General features: G+C 32.1%; 1 protein-coding gene across 1 annotated transcript in view; it reads right to left on the bottom strand.

Moving 5' to 3' along the window:
- LOC149166147 (bifunctional dihydroflavonol 4-reductase/flavanone 4-reductase-like) overlaps positions 1-4,572 on the bottom strand; it is an 85,927-nt gene extending 81,355 nt beyond the window's left edge. Inside the window, exons 1-4 of the mRNA XM_089430063.1 lie at positions 4,443-4,572; positions 3,354-3,520; positions 2,881-3,087; positions 2,032-2,203 (exon numbers count right to left, since the gene is read on the bottom strand). Coding sequence (XP_089286189.1) covers positions 2,032-2,203; positions 2,881-3,087; positions 3,354-3,520; positions 4,443-4,572 — 676 coding nt within the window. The remainder of the gene's footprint in view (positions 1-2,031; positions 2,204-2,880; positions 3,088-3,353; positions 3,521-4,442) is intronic.
- Positions 4,573-20,103: the final 15,531 nt, after the last annotated feature.

The following is a 20,103-nucleotide window of genomic DNA, read 5'->3' as shown; positions in this document are numbered from 1 at the left end:
GTAGATAAATGTTTTTCAGATTAATCATGTTATTAGGATTTGGTTAACGTTTTGAATAAATTAATGTGGTTCATTCTCATAACAAGGTGAAAAAACCATACAATCTTAAAGAATAAATAGCAGGGATGCATCATAGCCCATGGTCAATGATTGAAAAACTAGCCGTTGGAAATTAGTTAAATAGATAAAAAGAAATTCTCAAAAATTAGAATGAAATTATTTAATATTTTAGTTATTCTAAATATAGTTATAAATTAGTTGATACGATAAACTATAGTAAAGAGTTGTCAAGAAAGTTAGAAAAAAAATTTTAATAAAAAGAGGATGAGACATTATATAATAATAAAATAAAAATAGATGTTATATAACTTTAATAATCAGGTTATAAGGTTAAGAGTAAAATTCAAATTATTCTAAAACAGAGAGTAATTATCTTGGCACCCAACGTAACTGATAACAAAGCTGTAGTAACGAAAGTAAAAGAAAATTAGTTTTTTCCCAAAGTTTACATTATTTCTAAAAACAAAAGTAAAAAGGAAAAAATAATTCTTGTTAATTAATTAATTTAATAAAATTAAAATAATATTAAATTTGAGATTTTTGTGTTTTTTATTGTAGATAAATGTTTTTTCAGATTAATCACATCCTTAGGATTTGGTTAACATTTTGAAGAAACTAAAGTGAAAAAACCATACATTCTTAAAAAATAAATACGAGGGATGCATCATAGCCCATGGTCAATGATTGAAAAACTAGCTGTTGGAGATTAGTTAAATTGATAAATAGAAATTCTCAAAAATTATAATGAATTATTTAATATTTTGGTTATTCTAAATATAATTATAAATTAGTTGATAGGATAAATAATAGTAAAGAGTTGTCAAGAAAGTTAGAAATTTTTTCTTGAAAAAAGAGGATGAGACATTATATAATAATAAAATAAAAATAGATGTTATATAATTTTAATAATCAGGTTATAAGGTTAAGAGTAAAATTCAAATTATTCTAAAAGAGAGAGTAATTATTTTGGCGCCCAACTTAACGGAGTTGTAGCAACAAAAGTAAAAGAAAATAAGTTTTTTCCCAAAGTTTACACTATTTCTAAAAACAAAAGTAAAAAGGAAAAAATATTTTTTGTTAATTAATTAATTTAATAAAATTAAAATAATATTAGATTTGAGATTTTTGTGATTTATATTGTAGATAAATGTTTTTCAGATTAATCACATCATTAGGATTTGGTTAACGTTTTGAAGCAACTAAGATGAAAAAATCATACAATCTTAAAAAATAAATAGCAGGGATGCATCATAGCCCATGGTCAATGATTGAAAAACTAGCCGTTGGAGATTAGTTAAATAGATAAATAGAAATTATAATGAAATTAGAATGAAATTATTTAATAATTTAGTTATTCTAAATATAGTTATAAATTAGTTAAGATGATAAATAATAGTAAAGAGCTATCAAGAAAGCTAGAAGAATTTTTTTAATAAAAAAAGGATGGGACATCATATAATAATAAAATAAAAATAGATGTTATATAATTTTAATAATCAAGTTATAAGGTTAAGAGTAAAATTCAAATTATTCTAAAAGAGGGAATAATTATTTATTATTATAGATTTAGTTATAAATTAGTATAGTTAAAGATACTAAAAAAATAATTAAAATTAAGATGATTAAAAATAATATATAATTATCATTCATAATAATTGTTAAAAACATATAAAACTATTAATTACTAATGAGATTTAGATTTAAAATATTATATACTAACAATAATAAATTATTTTTCTAATATTATTTAAGTATAAAAATAAAATTTTAAATAATTTTTTTTTTTTTTTTTTTTTAATTTAATATTTTTTTCCAATTATAATAAATTCATAATCATTATTAAAAACTATTAATCTCAACAAATCACTTTTTTAATATCAATCAACAAATCACCTTCCTTCTTTGCTAAACTACTAAAATATTAATCTAAACTAATCATCTATATACTTTGGTGAACCAGAAACCAAATACCTGGCTCTGATTCTCTTGGAAGGCTCAGTGCCACTCGGCATGAAAACGGAAATGTAGAAGTAAGGCAAGGCCCACACACTAAACTCGGTCCAATTGTCACAACCTCCATTTCGCTCTTTGACCCATACTCAATTGCTGCTTGCTCCGCCAAAGTCTTGGCTACGGAATAAAACTGCAAGTAAATAATAGTCAGTATTTCAATTTTGAATTTATTTCAATGCCAATATTTTACCCATGCGCAAGTCTATTCTATTCTGATTTTCTGAATATTTTGGAATCTGACGGATATGTCATTAAATATATTGGTTGAATATTTTGGAATGGAGTTGTTTATAATGTGATTTTTTGGAGATTCTACCGAATTCGGCGGAAGAAATTGAGGTTAAATCTTGATTTGTTGCAGTTAAAATGGGTTTTTAACTGCATATTTGGATTCAGCACCCTGAAAAACCCCTGCGACCGTTTGATTGTGCACAAACTAGCTACCAAACTTGTGATTCCAATAAATTGCTGCCGGATTTTGACCGGAAAAAGCCACCCAAAAGGCTTCGAAAAAGTCGCATTATAAACAACTGCTTTTGGAATCTGACTGACATGTCAGTCAATTTATTTCAATGTCAATATTTTACCCATGAGCAAGTCTATTCTGATTTTCTGAATATTTTGGAATCTGACAGACATGTCAATCAATATATTGACAAAATCAACAATCAACATAAATTTTGTAGTCCGATGGATACAAAAATATTTTAATTTTGCTTATTCATATTAAATTTTAAAATATTTCCAAAATCTACCCATATTTTTAACTAAATTTAAATTAATTTCTTAAACAAAAATTCTACTCACAGCAAGAGGATGCTGGTGTTTCCTTATTTTATTTACAGGAGTCCATCTAGATTCGTCCACACCGCAATCCTTAATAACTTCTCCCTCGTTAAGCTGACTGGCTGCTGCTATCGACGAAGTATAGACCACACGCCTCACCGATTTAGCTCGTGAGCAGGCATTCAACACATTCATTACTCCCTTCACAGCAGGCTGAAGAAAATCATCCTACCTCACAATTTAAAAAAAAAAAAAAACCTGTAAGTTATTTGGATTTTTTGGTTTTTTATTTTATTTTAAAATTTATGATGAAATTTAGAGAAATTTATTCTACAGTCCAGTATGCTGTTTAACATTATCTCCTCTACATCAAAATTGAATTAAAATTTTATTATATCTATGATGAAATATTAAAAAAAAACCTATACAAAACATTTAAAAATTTGCACTCGAACCTCTAAACTTATATTAGATTGTAGCTATTAATAATTTACCTCTGTACATTTAGAAAAATCCATAGGACTGGCCACGTGAAACACCCCTTGACAGCCCTCCACGGTGGAATCAAAGGCGTGCTCTTCACATAGATCTGCTTGGAAGAGCTTCAGTCTCTCTGCTGCCCCACGCAACGACAGCAGAGGCCCAATTTTTTCCTCATTTTCTGCATGCAAATATTAGAGCGAATTGACACTGTAAATTAGGAATTCATTGATCAATTGCGTTGAGAAGCTAATTTAGTAGATTAATAAAAGACATTATTATAACTCTATGGCTTTCTACAATCTCTTTCACTGAGCTGTAAAATGTCCCTGCCCTTGTCTCTGACAAATTTGCCAAAAACTCCCTTCATACACAGGTAAATCTAAAATCAATATGAATCTACACTAATAAATATAAAAATTCAATAACAATCGGAAAACAATAATTAAAATCTACTTTTAAATCAATAATATCGAAAGCAATTATAATTAAAATCTACTTTTAAATCAATAATATCGAAAGCAATTATAATTAAAATCTACTTTTAAATCAATAATATCGAAAGCAATTATAATTAAACGTAGAGTATATGTTATCTTTCAAGTCTACCCAGTTATGGATTATAATTCAAACTAATCACAATAACCTTATTATACAAATCAATAACTCAAACTAACCACGATAGTTATAGGAATTGTTTTTAGCAAAAAAAATTTGGATTTTTTTTGCTTGAATTTTGAGGTGAAATATTAATTTGTGTTATTTAATTAGTTTTTTGATTGTATATATAGATTAGTACCTTGAAAATATCTTAAAGGCATTTAGATTATGCACTAGTTATCCATCAAACTTGTAATTTCAATAAATTCTTATAAAATTTTAGAGAAGTTACACACTCGACAACCATATTATATAAACTCCAAAATTCAATATTCAAATCTCCCTACCTCAAATCAAACCAAATAATTATTATACAAATTCCAAAATTGAAATAGCTATAACTCAAAGTAACTCAAATAATTATTATACAAACTCCAAAATTCAAGATTCAAATCCCCATAACTTAAACCAACCCAAAAATAATTAATAATAAAATTAATTACGCAGATCTCGAAGTGTGGCGTTGACAGTGTAGCCTCTGTGAAGAAGTTTCTTGACGAGCCATGATCCGACGTATCCCCCTGCTCCTGTAACGCACATCTTCACACCACCTTTCCCTTCTTGGATTTCCATTTTTAATGGAGGGCACAGAGAAGCACGAATACGCAGTGAAAATTAATGAGTAACTTGCTTTGCACTCGACTTCTGTCAACTTATAACGAGCAATTGGGTCGAGCCTGTTTCTGGTTGTCGGATCCAAGGACGTAAGCCGACGTAATTGTCTTATATTATATTAGGATGCGACCTGTTGAATATTATTTTATTTCATTTAATGCCTAAGATAAAGAAGTACTGGTTTATTTAGTGTTTTAATATAAAATTTGTTTTGAGTGTGATTTTTTTTTTAAGTTTTTGTTCGGTTTTTCTAATTTAATTTTTCTAAAATTTTGCAAGAATTTATTGAAATTACAAGTTTTATGGATAACCTTTGTACAATGTAATAGCCATAGGGATTTTTCAGGGCGTTGAATCCATAAATAACATATATCAAAATTTCACCTTAAATTTTTCTGCCAGTCCAAAAAATCACACTAAAAACAACTCCCTTAATATATGGTACTTGTTATTTACCTTAAGCTATAAATTAATTGACTTTGATATTCTAAGCATTATATATTATGACCTAATATTAAAAAATACACTAAAAACAACTCCCTTAATATATGATGCTTGTCATTTACCTTAAACTATAAATTGGTTGACTTTGATATTCTAGGCATTATATATTATGAGTTAATATTAAAAAACAAAATGACTTTTATAAATCAATTTTAATTAAATTTTTTTAGAAATTTTTAAAAACATAAACTTAAGTTTTTTAATGAATTTATTTATAAATTAAAAATGTATTTAAAAAATAAAAAATCTCTATTTTATTTGAAACTGTATCACTAAATTTTAATTTAAAAAAAAATTATCTATAAATTAAATTTTACTATTTAAAATATTATATAAATAAAATATAATAAAAATATAATTTTTAGTAAATTTAAAATGTTAAATCTAAGAATTTTGTGATCATGGATTAACCACATTATTAGGATTTGGTTGAGTTTATGTGGTCCACCCTCACAACTAGTTGATTGGAAATGTCAACCAACTTTTAATAATATAATTAATGTGAAAAACTAGATTATGTTTTAATATTTCATAGATAAATATATACACATTTTAATAAATTCTAAAATAGAATAGAATAGGTTAATTATATATTTTAAAAAAGACAAGTGATCATTTACATATGCTTTACTTTTAATATCCACGTATGATTATCATCAATATATTATAACTAAATTGATTAGAAATACGTGGGAGAAAAATTTCTCTTATATGATTTGTATCGAAAGACTTTTCTTAATTCATTATAGATCACTGAAACCTGAATACAAAAAATATAAACTTTAAAAAATTTTAAAATAAAAAAATATTAATTCTATTTTAGTTAAAAGATATAACTAATTATAATATTTAACCTTTAATGAAAAAATATTATCTATAATAAAATCTAGTTATATAAATTCAAAATAAAATATATTTGAGTTTTCATATTCTATAGATAATACATTACCGGTCAATAATATTATAAATAAATATATATATAAATTTAATAAATTTTAAAATAAAATATATTAATTATATATACGAATCATCATTTTCCATCAGTATAACAAAATTATTAAAAATATTACACAAAGAAATATGATCAAAAGATAAAACCTTTACTAATTTTTAAAATAGAATTAATTTTAAAAGAAAATATATTAAGTTTATTTAGATTAAATGATCTAAAAATTATAAAATTCAGGATTGAATGAAAATCTATTTTATTATTTATAATAAAATTTAATTATATGTAAAATAATAATACATTTTTATTTTTATTTATAGGTTTAGAGGAGATAAGTATGTGAATGGGTGTAATGTTAAGGTAGTCTCTAGTGAAAAGGTCACTAGTTTAAAATTTTGTGGGCAAAAATCTAGTCATGTTAAAGGTTGGTGTGGCCTAAGCAGGTGCCCGGTGTGATCCTTGGGTGACTTTGACTGCCTAGATGCCCATGGGTTCCAGCTACTCAAGCCGCATGTTAGGTATCTATGGTGATCTCAGAACTTACATTACTTAGAAAACGATCTCTCTCTCTCTCTCTCTCTCTCTCTCTCTCTCTCTCTATATATATATATATATATATATATATATAGAGAGAGAGAGAGAGAGAGAGAGAGAGAAACTTTTGTTTTCATTAAATTTTTTATAATTTATATTCAATAAATATCTTCCCATGGGTCATAGAGTAGATGGGTGACATAGTTTTTTTTAAGAAACTCTAGGTTGAAAAGACCATTGATTTGAAAATCTACAAGCAAAAATCCAACCATGCTAAGGGTTGGTGTGGCTCAAGCTAGATGCAATCGATGAGTGATTTTGATGGCTTATATGCCCTAGGGTCACAATTAATCAAGCCACAGGTTAGGTGTTCTAGTCATCTTAGGACTCTACCTAGTAAACAAAAAAATATTTAGAAAATATCTAATATTATATTTAATCATTATTAAAATTAACAAATAAAATATTACAAAAAAGTTTGAGTTTCGATTCTGGGCCTTCATAGGGTGCAACTATTTTTCTCTCCTAGGGTTGTTAAGCATCTCTATCAATTCTCCTTGGTTCATTAGTCAAAGGATGAGTGTTCTGCAAGGGGTGGTTGGACACCCCTCCTTCTGAAATGTTGTGGAAGGGAAATTGAATCCAATTCCAAATAAAGGAGATCAACTAGGAGGTTTTTCTTCTTCATTGGATTTACCTATTTTAGGAACGAAATGACAAGCCAATTTGAGGGGAAAATGTGTCCCAAAATCCCCTCAAAAATTTGTCATACCTCCAAAACGTCTGGAAGATCATCGCAAGAGGATGAAGAACCATGTGTTTATCTGCAAATTTATTGGAGGTTGGCCAACAGAGAAGGAATTAGAAAGGTAGATCGTGCAAAAATTCCAACCGAAAGAGAAATTCATTTAAGATTGGGTGCAAATGGCTTCTTCAATGACATTTTTGCTAATTTGGAAGATAAGGCTAGGGTTTTTGAGGGAGGTCCTTACTTTTATAATAATGTCAGTCGATACATTCACCATTGCGAGGAATGTTTCAACCTAGATAAAGAGGATTTTTTGTCTTCTTGGGTTTTTGAGGGAGGTACTTACTTTTATAATAATGTCAGTCGAGACATTCGCCATTGCGAGGAATGTTTGATTTTTATTCTTGAAAGGGTCCTCCTTCTTCTCTGCTATCCTTCTTCTCTTTCTTCCTTGAATTTCACACTTTTTCTTGGCCCAGATACTGCAGATCAAACTTGTTGTGAGTGAGTGACAAATGAGGTCGAGTTACTGCCTTTATATAGTGATTATGTTGCCAATTTTTAGGCTGACTTGCCTAGTTTTGAGGCCGACTCTTATTAGGGATGGTGGATGGAAGTTAATCAACTCGTTGGTCCCTTCTCTTTGTTCTCAACCTCCTGGGTTTTTCTCCCCTCCTTTGTTTCCTTATCCTTTCTTGGTTAGTGTCTGTTCGGTTCTAGGATCTCTCTTTTCTTTTATTTGTTTTGATTTTATTTTGAATTTTGTTTTATCATTATAGTTATTGGTTTTTATTAATAATAATATTATTATATAATTTTCCTTTATTATTAGAGAGTTATAATGTTATTTTTCATTAATAATAATATTATTATAAATTTCCTTTCATATTAGATAAATATAATTTTTAATAAATCATTATTTATATTTAATATAATTTTAATTGTTAAGACATTTGAATCTTAATAAATTATATAATAAAATATTAGAAATTGTTAGAATCTATAATAATTTCTATATATTGAAAATATAAATTAAATAAATTAGAATTAAATTAAAAAATAACTAGTAACTAAATTGCCTTTTATCCTTTAACGTATATTTTTAGTTATATTTCTTTTTTGACTGTTGGAAATTTACCGTTGCATCTCTGATATAAATTAGTGGTCCATTGATCTTGCTCCTCATCCTTGTCCTATAATGAACCTAGATAGAGGTTCAAAATGCATCGACCCTAAGTTTTCTAAGTTTTCTATGTGATTTCTCCAGAAGATCTTGGCTTATATTACATATTACATATTTTATATTTAACTACTTTTTAACTTTTTAACTATTTTTTATTTAACTTCCTATAAATATATTTTATATTTGACTTTTTTTGGTGTTTCACAGGGCATGGTTATTATTTTTTTTTCACGTGTGGTTCATGGACACCTATGGTCACTAGGTGGCCGCTACATCCACGGAAATATTTGAGCTTGATCAAGGGTATCAAGCCCTGCGGCCAATATCTAGGCCTAACCCCAAGGGCTTCGGGGAGAATTGACCTTGTGACCTCCCAAACAGTGAGGCACTTATTTGACTAGTTGAGCTAACCCTTGGGGCTTGGGGCATGGTTATTAATGTCAAATGGACCCACATATTTTATTTATATTTTTTCACTAATATTAAGATTTACCTTGCATTAATAATTTTTCGATATTCTAATTCATATGGGTAAGGTAGGTAAATAACATTAATAAAATATTTCACGAATACCCAAATTAATTATAAAATATTTCACTGCTATCTAAATTAATAATAAAATATTTCACAGATACCCAAATTAAACAATTTAAAATTATTTAGGACATGTGCCTCTTTCTAAAATTAAAGGATTTTGATTGGTTTACATATTATGACATGGAAATTACGTGAAAATTTCAAGGGAACTTTTAGGCTAAAATTTCCTCTAATATGAATCATAACCAAACTTCAGATTGAGCTTGCTGAAATACTTGGCCCCCTTGAGTTGGTCAAGAAGGTCATCACTTCATAGGATTGGATACCTGTTCATGCCAATGATTTTGTTCAGAGCCCGATAATCAATGCAAAGCCTCTAGGTCCCATCCTTCTTATGTAAAAGTACAATCAAGCTCCCACAAGGTGAGGAACTTGGTCAGATGTGCCCTTTTTGCAATAGTTCTTGGATCTTCCACTTGATCTCTTCATTTTATAGGATGGAGCGATGGTATATCAGCCCACTAGGTAGAGGTGCTATGGGGGTTAGACCAATCAAATGCTTGACCCGATAGTGTAAGGGAACCCCTGTGGATGAGGAGAATGTGTTCTTATATTCTTCCACGACCTTATCCACTTGCTTCTGCTGCGTGGAGGAACCTTTCCTAGGGGCCATGGATGTCGCCACAATCTTCCTTTACTTTGAGAGCGAATAAAACTAAAAAAAATTAGTTCCCAGTCTAGGAGATGATCTTACTGTATTTCTTAGCAGAGATGAAAGAGATGGCAATAGGCGGGGCTCTCTCTGGTATCTTGTATAACTTATTGCCAAAAGTAATAAATACAGTGTGAGGCCTAGACTCATACACAACATGACACTTCCACAAGTACTCTTGGCCTAATAATACATCACAAACTTCAAGAGGAGAAATATCAAACGATACCTCATTCACGAAGGGCTTGATGTTGTATGGAAGGTGGCATTGTTGGTTGACGCGAAGATCTCGTCATTGGTGAAGACACCCGATGGTTTACAACTACGGGTGTGGTTTGGAAAATAGGCCCAAGCGCTTCATGACCTATGCTCAAATGAGGCTCTTTTAGCTCCCGCTATTGATAATGAATTACAGTGGAAAACCCTTCACCCACATCTATACTCTCCCTGTCCTCTGGATCTTCAGGCTCAATCTTCTGGAACTTAGTGGTGTCAATGGTGGAACTGGGTTCAGAGTCAATAATCTAGTTCCCCTTATCGTTCCCCTTGTCTAGTTCTGGCTTAAAAATAAGAAAATGCCTCATACTCGAAAGCCTTCATCTTGACCACTAGTGACTACTTGGTGCGACACTCATTTGTGTTGTGAGTGGGGATCTTGTGGAACTCACACCACTTTCCTATGTCCTTCTTCGTCTTCATGGTCCTATTATTTGCTTGCGACTTCGATGGGCTTTCCTAGGTTGCTCCACCTTGGCTCTATCCTTTGTTCTGTGGTTTGGGGATGCTCTTGTGTTGCTTTTGATTCACAAACCCAAAGTCACACTTCTTTTGTTTGAATTTTTGTTCAATCTTGGCAGCATATCAGTACATTGCACCAAGTGAGGGGATATCTAAGAACTCCATTTCTTCCTGAATGTATTTGTGAAGATAGCCACGATACTTGAGCAACAGATGTCCCTTAGAGTCTTTAATACCCAACTTTATATGTAGAGTATGAAAAACATTTGTAAAACTAGTGTGGTCCATTGTATGTACTTGTCCTCATAGCTCCCCTTTGGGTAATACTATTTCTTGACAACATCTCGGAAAGAGTTCTAATTTGGATTATCAGTAAACAGAGAGGGTTCCTTGACCCCTTTTCTCATAGTAAGTTTCCCACCAGTCCTTGACATTGGGGCGGCCTTGAGCAGTGCAAAAGTAATCTTCTCCCTATCCAAGAAACTATTGAATGAAAAATAACCTTCTAGTAGATTCAACCATTTATCTATAACATCTGCATGTATTTGACCTTTGAATATAGGCATATCAAAGTTCACTTATACCTTTAAGGGGACAACACCTCCAAAGTTACTGTTGGATGAAGATGCGTCGTTGGTGGGCATCCACCGAAGGATCTGGGCAAAGTTGTCCATCATCACGTTCCTTTGTTCCTCGAGGGCTTCTTCGAGAAATATTTGGAAATGATCTCCTGCTCCATCGTATTTCTTTTCTTTCGCCATGGGAGGCCTTCAAGGTCGGCAAGACTGGTCTTGCAACGGTTCAACTAGTTCAAGCCCTAACTCCTTATACCCCGACCTCATTGGGGACATGCATAAAAAAACAAAGAAAGAGTAGACCACTCTGATACCACTAGTCCAAATTTATGGAGGAATGAAATGAAATAAATATATAAATAGAAACCCAAATATATATTGAAATAAAACTTCAATTCATTAATAACAAAGTATTGAAAATTGTTTACATGTAGGATAAAAATAAATTAGCTCAGGTGATGGTAATTTATATTTGAGAAGAGATGTGTCAGTTACATGCCTTAAAAATTGTGTTACAATGAGGCTCAAACACCTACCTATTTTTTAAAAATAATGGAAAACCCTAAACATATTAAAACCTAACCCTAACAGACGAAGCGTCAAAAGTCTATGGGCCCCATTAGGGTACATTGGTACATCAACTTCCGGGGGGCGTAGCTTTGGAATACGATCTTTGTTTGATGTGTATAATACCCATTAGAAAGATTTATCCCAGGACTACAAATTTCAACTATAAACATAGAATTATTATACTTGTTTGTCCATTTTCCAAAAAAATGTCGTTTAGGGCCTCAAAACGGCTCCAGAAGTTCAAGACCCGAAAAACTGACAAAAATAGTAAATTGCGCTACAATTAAGGAAACTGAAAGAAACAATGGTGGGGGTCCAATTGGAATAGGAAGGTGGCCACCAATATCCAACAAGATCGTAAAATAAATGAGAGACTGGCAGTGGTTATTTTGCAAGAAACTAAAATTGATTGAAATAAGATGTCTGTTATTTGTGATAGTTGTTGGAGGGGCTACCAGTTCATGGTCTTAGATGCTCAAATTAGTTCGGGTGGGTTGGAAATCTTTGGCATCCTATGGAAATCATCTTTCAAGATTGGTTAGAGATCCCTAGAATTATGACTCAATGATTTCGTTATCTTGGTACAAGAGAACAACTTGTCTTGACAACAAGATACAACCCTCCATTCCTAGGGGAGAAAGTTCAATTTTTGGACAAAATGTTGTGTCATTGACAGGTATTCCTAGATTCTTTGTGGATTTTGGGTGGATATTTCAACCTTCTTCGATCTCTAAAGGAGAAAAAAGGGGGGTTACGCAAATTATATCCTTCCTCGGCTTTGTTTGATGGTCTTATAGAACGACTGAACTTATTGGACATTCCCACTATCAATGGGGTTTTCATCTGGAACAATAGAACAGGTGGTTAAAATCAAAGATCTAGTCACCTAGACAACTTTTTGTATTGGAGCAGGTGATGCAAAAATATTTATTTGTTGAGGCAACTATTTTTCCTTCTCTTGGGCAAGATTATTGGCCATCTAAAATGGAAATTAATTTAAAGGAAGTGCCCAAGAATCGCCCATTTAGGTTTGAAAGTTTTTGGTTACAAGAGCCTAAATTTATTGACAAGCTCAAAGGTTGGTGGACGACAATTAAGGTATCAGGTAATAACAAAATGCACTCATTACAGTTAAAACTTAAATAGATCAAAGATGGGGTAAAAATATGGAATAAAAAAGAATTTGGAAATATCTTTGAATAGAAATTGAAACTAGAAGTCAAGATAAAAGAACTGCAAAAACGTTTGATACTTGAAGGATGAACTTTAGAGTTATTTATTGAAGAATGTTTAACTTTGCATAGCCTGGAACAATGAAGAAAGAAAGAGAAAATTCTATGGAGGTAGAATTTCTAGTTACAGTGGGTAAAAGAGGGCAAACATAATTCGAAAATTTTCCATAAGTCCATGCTACAAAGGTGTCATAATAATTGGATTTTCTCCCTAATAGGACGAGATGGTGCTCGAAAATTCTTCCATTTGGACATAGAGCATGAAATGGTTGATTATAACCATCACATATTATTAGACCCCTCCTTCCACTGACAATCTCATATAAATAGGATTTTGGAGAGCATTCCTCAACTAATTAGTACATAACAAAACTTAGAATTGATGCAACTTATCTCTTTCCAAGAGGTAGAATTAATGGTAATAGAAATGTTGTGAAATAAATCATTAGGACCAGATGGTTTGTTTCTGGTTTTTATCAAGCATGCTAGTATTTTCTTAATCAAGAGACCCATGAGCTTGTAGAGGAATCTAGACAAACTCAGTCAATGTGGGGTGGCCTTAATGCTAATTTCATTGCCTTAGTTCCCAAATCACGAAGTTCTGAAGATCCCAGTGGTTTTCACCCTATTGCATTATGTAATGTTCTCTATAAAGTGATATCTAATGTTATTGTGAAACGTATGAAACCTATCCTATCTATGTTAATTTCGCCAGAACATACTGGCTTTAGTAGACATATTTCAGATGGTATCTTTACAGTTTAGGAAATCATCAAATCTTTAAAATCATTAAATAAATCAGGGATTTTGATTAACTTATATATGTCTAAAGCCTATGATAGAATCGACTGGGACTATTTGTTGCAAGTGTTGGATGCTTTTGGGTTCTCATGGAAGTGGATCTCTTTTATTTTCTCTCTTATTTCTTCCCCTTTTTTTCTCAATTCTTGTAAATGGTTTTCCCTCCCATACATTTAAATCATCTCAAGGATTGAGACATGGATACCCCTATCCCTTTTCTTGTTCATATTGGCTTTGGAAGGTCTTGGCATATTTGTTTCTCGTGAATGTGTTCAAGGTTACATCAAAGGTTTACACCTGTATGGTGATGATCTTCTATTCAAAAAATTATAGAAAATGTTTGTTTGTCTGGTCCTCCTCTCAGGGAGGCAAAAGGAATTCAAACAATCTTACAGATCTTTATGGAAGCTTCTAGTACTTTTGTCAACAAGGAGAAAACCAATATATTTTTCTTTAATTGTAAAGAACATATTCAATGGCATTTAACTAGTGTGCTAGAATTTCATAGAGACCAACTTCCCTCCAAATATTTGAGATTTCCATTGGTCCTCTACCCAAAACGTACTTCTTGTTTGCAATATTTATTGACAAAAATGTCCACCATGGTAAACAAATGGATTTTTCACGCTTTGAATTTTGCAGGGTGACTAACTCTCACAAATCTGTCTTGCAGGCTATTCTTGTTTATCAAATCATTGTTATGCTTATTCCAAAGACTATATGTTACAAACTTAGATCATTATGGGATGAGTTCCTATGGTGAGGTTAGAATAAGGTGAATCGCTAGTCATTAATAGGTTGGGAAAAGTTAGTCAAACCCAAATCCTCTGGAGGTTTTGGTCTACAAGATCCTCAAATATGAGTAAAGCATTTAGTGCTAAGTTAAGGTGGTTGTGTGTGAAAGGAGACAATGAATTCTAAAAACAAATTTGGAAACACAAATATGCTCCCTTAGAGACATAGGAACCGAGATTACGATTCAATTCATTAATAGAAAGTTCCAGCCTTTGGGCATGGGCGTAGGACAATAGGGACATGGTGTGACAACATGCCTTTTGGGAAATCAAGACAAGGGAAATGACTAGGTTTTAGGATGATACATGGAAAAAAATGCCATCGTTTTTGGAGAAGGAGAATGTAAGGGCTCTCTAAATTTTTACAACCAATCTAGGTGAAATTAAAGTAGCACATTTTTGGAAACCTGTGGAGGGTTCTAAGTCTTGGAGGTGATGGAAGACTAAGGAGGATTAGCCCACACCCTCTCAGGACCTACCTTGGGAGTTCTTGCATCAAAAGCTAAAAGAAAGATTGCTTTGATTTTCCTACAGTTGTGATATTTTGTGATAGGGAAGGCTTCCCAAAGGGTCCTTTTCTTTAAAGGAAGCATATTCTATTGTGGCAAACCATTCATTCCTAGAGAAAGACAAACTTTGGAGTTGGATTTGGTTAGGCTTCTCATGGCCAAATATTTCCACCTTCTTGTGGTTGATTTCTTGGCGTAAACTTCTAACCTAGGAAAGGATTCACAAGATGTTACGAAGGACCCTCTATATGCTTTCTTTTTTTTCAAGAAAAGGAAACCATAAATCATCTATTTCTTTCTTGTGCATTTCCCCTACAAGTCTAGGATATTCGTTTTAGTATATTTGGTGTTGTTCATCCTAATCATGTTAATTTCCTGATGATTTTGGATCCCTGGTATTGTCCTAGGTTCAAGAACCCTATAATTAGTAGATCTTGGAATCTGATGTTTGAATTTATCTTACGGAATTTATGGAAGGAGAGAAATGGTAGGATTTTTAAGTAAAAGAAACATTCAGCTTAGGTGGTTCATGATATATCCATTTCAAATTTGAGGGAAACACTTCTAGTCACACAATGGTCGTCAGTGGATTTGGAAGTGGGGGTGTCAAAAGTTGCAATTTTTTGTAATCTCAAATTGGATAAAGCCATGATCTTTTCTAGACTTGGGTCACAACAGGTTGCTACTATCATAACAAACATGTCCTATCTCGGGCCCCGTCCCAGTAATTTCATCAAAATAAATTTTTGATGGGGCCTAAAATGGCAACCCATGCCTAACAAGGCTTGGAGGCATTTTTCATGATAAGACCTGTGCTACCTTAAGGGTTTTCACAATGAGTAATGGGTTTACCAATAATAACTCAGCCAGATTCTTGTCTTTAGGAAAAGGCCTTCAGATAACCATTTGGGAGGGCTTTAAGTTGATATAGGTGGATGGTGACTCTTTGTTAGTTATATAATGTATTCAGAAACTCTTACATGGACAACCAGTTTCTAAGACTGTCCAGAGCTGGCGTCTGGAGGGGTTGGTGAATGATATTAGCGGTTTGTTGAGGCACCTGGAGTATGCAATTATGCAACACACAAGATAGCCAAGGAACCAAGTGGTATATTTTTTTAGATAATATAGGATGTTAGATTAAGTATTTACATCTACATGAACCCTAGCCCCTAAAGGAGTGGCCTGAAGAAATGAAGAGTACGTCATCCTTATTTGACTGGACACAACATCTAAATCTAGAGGGTCCTTGATGGGGGTTTAATCGTAGAGGGAATGTGTTTTTTCATTTACGTTGAATGGCATGCAAACTCAGCACCTGTCAAACTATGGTCATGGTGTGGTATCGCATTGAATCTCAGACTTCAGTGTATCAACTCACATCTTCTTACTATAAATGCATGGGGGAAAGCATAGGGTGGAAAAGTTATGAAGTGGAGTTTGGGGGAGGGGAGGTCATATCCTCACCTCAGCCCTTCTAGTTTTCTCTAGCTGTGGTTTTAGTGTTCTTTGGAGGTTTTGTCAAGTATTTTTGTGATTTTGTTGTCGATTTAGGAGTAAACCGTAGAGTAGTGCCTTGCTTCATGATTTCCTTCATGCTCATTCTAGAATTGGGTCAATGTTATTCATTCTCTTTCTGCACACCTCAACAAGCAGACGTGTGTTCGAATTGGTTTTCATCCTTTCGAATTTGGCCCTCGAGGATTACGATTTTGCAGGTACTTCATATTGTTTCCTAGTATTAGTTAGTGGTTGTTGGTATCCTGGAAATTTCCTAGTTTGGTTTTAGTGTGTGCTTTTCTCCTTTCCATTTGCTAATGCCATGTAATATTTGGGCATTCTGGTTTCATCTCTGGTCTAAGTTTTTTTCATTCAATCATTTGAGGAATTGGGGCTTTGCTACTTTACTAGGGGTTGTTTCTTATCTTTTTCCTATTACTTTCACAATGTCTGAGGCTGTGTTGGTATCACATTCTAGGGGTGCTTCAATGAATAGTATTTGTCTAAAAGCGTCTCATTGTGGTGTCTGTTGCAGGGAGTTTTCAAAGGTATCTACCTTTAACAATGTAAATTTTGAAACGGGAACTGTAAACTTAAAATGAGAACTCTAGCCAAAAAAACCCCAAAAAATATGAAAAACAACCTAAAAATGAAAATTGTTGATGCTGGAATACTGGAGTGCCAGAAAAATTTTAAAATTTTGACAATTTTTCAACCATGACATTATGGAAAAATTTTATGACTAAAAAAAATTTAAAAATGAACACCTAAATGAAGTTATTATATGAGTAATTTCATTTTTAAATGTTACAAATATGACAACTTTAAAATCTTAGCTTAAGACAACATGACGTATTGCAACAAAAATTTAAAAGTCAACAAATATAATGTCATGACATTGCCATGCTTAAAAGGGTAAGAACAGAAGGTCATCTAGCATTGGTACCCGAAAGGATATGCCGCCCACTTGATTGATTATGTTTTCTCGCATCTCTCTCGGGCTTGGAGGGGGGGAGGGGAATGGAGGCAACCCCCACCACACAGATGGACCCGCATCTGACAAAGGACAATTGAGGATTCCCACTCCTAAAGAGACCTAACCAACCAAGGAATCGACACTCGAAAGGAAGGGGAACTAAATCAATTGATAACATTGAAGGAGCGCTCATTAGGCCAGTGGCCACCTCGAGAGCGGATGCTCATATACAAGGAAATCCTTGAATGATACTTAACATCCCGTTTTGATGCTCTAAGACAAGGACGTATAGAAGGGGATCCGAATGAAATCTCGACAGAATGCCTATATATAAGGCATCTTGAACGAGACCTAGATGTTCACATATAAGGGGTGCCTTGAATGAGTTCCACCCAAAGGTCAGCATAACCAGATCAAATTTACAAATAATATAAGAAAACTTAACCCATTGTAATGAAAACTTAAATGCCAACCATCAAATTGATACATTGTGAGGGTGGAATCGTTTCTTTATAACGAAAGATTTAAAATCAACAACCAGATTGAGACATAATGAGATTGGGTTACTAGTCGAGGATCGACACAGACCTTGTAGGAAAAAATAAAATAAAACAAAATAATAAATAAATATATAAATAAATACAAATGAAAAATATAGAAGAACACAAAAATTAAAACATTGAACAACACATACACACACACACAAATTTTAAAAAATAATAATAAATAAATAAATAATATATAAAAAAAACCATGACAATAAAACATTGAAAAAATTAGAAAATAATAATAATAATAATAATAATAATAATAATAATAATAATAATAAGTTAATAATAAAATATATTAGAACATAAAAAAATTAAAATTGCTTGTATTTTTCTATGTTTTGGGTTAATTTTTTTCTTTTTTGTTAAATTATGTGTGTTTTGAATTTTTTTAATTTTTTGGCTTCTTATATTTGTTTGTTTGTTTTTGTTTGCATATATGTATATGTATGTATATGTATATCTATTATTATTATTATTATTATTATTATTATTATTATTTTGCAAAAAGAAAAAAATTAAAAATTTCATTATAAAAAAACATTGCAAATAAAAACAAAAAAACGCATGTTTGGAAAACCTTTTAAAAAACTAACATTCTAGGACAAAAAACAAGAAAATAAATAAGACAACTTGAAAATTTGTTAAATAATCAACATTTAAAAAAAATTGTGCATACTAAGGACATAAGAAAATTTAAAGTGTCAAAAATGTCTTAAAAAATGTTGAATGCTTATGTTGAATGTTTTTCAAAATCTGCATGAAAATCACCAACATTTAAAAAAATTATCCACAATTAATACATTAGAAAATTTAAAGTGTTAAAAATAAACCCTATAAAAGAAGTGGTTGATGTTGCATCAATACTTTTCAAAATCAACATGAAAATCACCAACATTTTAAAAATATTGTTCATATTTGATACATAAAAAAAATTAAAGCATCAAAAATATGCTAAAAAACAAGATGTATTATGAATCACCACTTTTCAAAATCAATTGATTTTTTTCTACCTCAAAAAAATGGGTAATCGTATTAGTTCTCATTTCAATGTTTACATTGTTCTTTCTTCTATTACAATTCTCTAGCCCTATTTCTAGTTGAGCCTTGAGTGTGGTGTTTGGGGGATGATTGCATTGTGCTCAATCTGAGGCCTCATAGGTATGTGGTAAGTTTTGTTGTGTGTCTTTTCGGTTGTGGTTTTTCTATGGTTCTTGTCCCTGTTCTATTGTTCAAGTCACCATGCCTCCACGCCAACGTAGGTTTAGTCGTTGTCGTGGAGCTAGTTCTTGTAGGGTTTATCCATATATGTTGTTTGCATGAGAATCAATTGCTTCCTACTTTGATTCTATTCCTCTATAAGTCTGTCGGGAAATAAATGAACTAGAATTGAAAGAGTTTGGAGACCATCCCAACTTTTCGAATTCAAAAGTGGGAAACTATGGTCTCCATTAGCTCCGAGGCCTAGGTAATTTCAGGAAACGAAGACAGTTAATGGATACCCTCCTTCATATGGTATTGTAAGATCAATAAGTTGATCACTACAAGATTTTTTCTGGTCAAGAGGATATAAAACGCCTACTCAGGAATATACATTTTTACCTAGATGACATAGATTCCCGTTTACGCCATGTGGAAAGTTATATTGTGTCAGACTCATCCTTTGGAGGGCTCAGTGATTCTCATGTATATCCTTCAGGCCCTTGTCTTGACAACGCTCTTGACATCATATTTATTTCCTCTGGTTGAAAAGGATCTCATCTTGAAATTTTGATGTTCTTGAGCTTCATAGATTTTGTTCCATTGGTTTTTTTCGGTCTTCTTTGTGGTGATACATGACAAAACTAAGTCAGGAGATTATTTTTTGGGTCTACATTTGTTTTGGCTCATGGTGTTTTTCCCTCACGGACTCTGGCTGGTTCCTAGGTAGGGAAATACACTCTTTGTTGCATTAGATGGCCCTGGGCCTAATCTAACCTCTTGTTCAAACCTCTTCAACTTAGGGTCATTTCTTTTAGTCTCCATTAGGCCTATGCTTTTGTTTCTTGGTTCATGGCATCATGGGGTATTCAATGGTTC

Source organism: Pinus tabuliformis, chromosome 5_1 (assembly GCF_031772625.1).
Source record: "Pinus tabuliformis cultivar Carrire ecotype Pingquan chromosome 5_1, CPIR1, whole genome shotgun sequence".
Taxonomy (NCBI): domain Eukaryota; kingdom Viridiplantae; phylum Streptophyta; class Pinopsida; order Pinales; family Pinaceae; genus Pinus; species Pinus tabuliformis.
The sequence above is the reverse complement of the archived record's forward strand: the minus strand, read 5'-3'. Positions and strand labels throughout refer to the sequence as shown.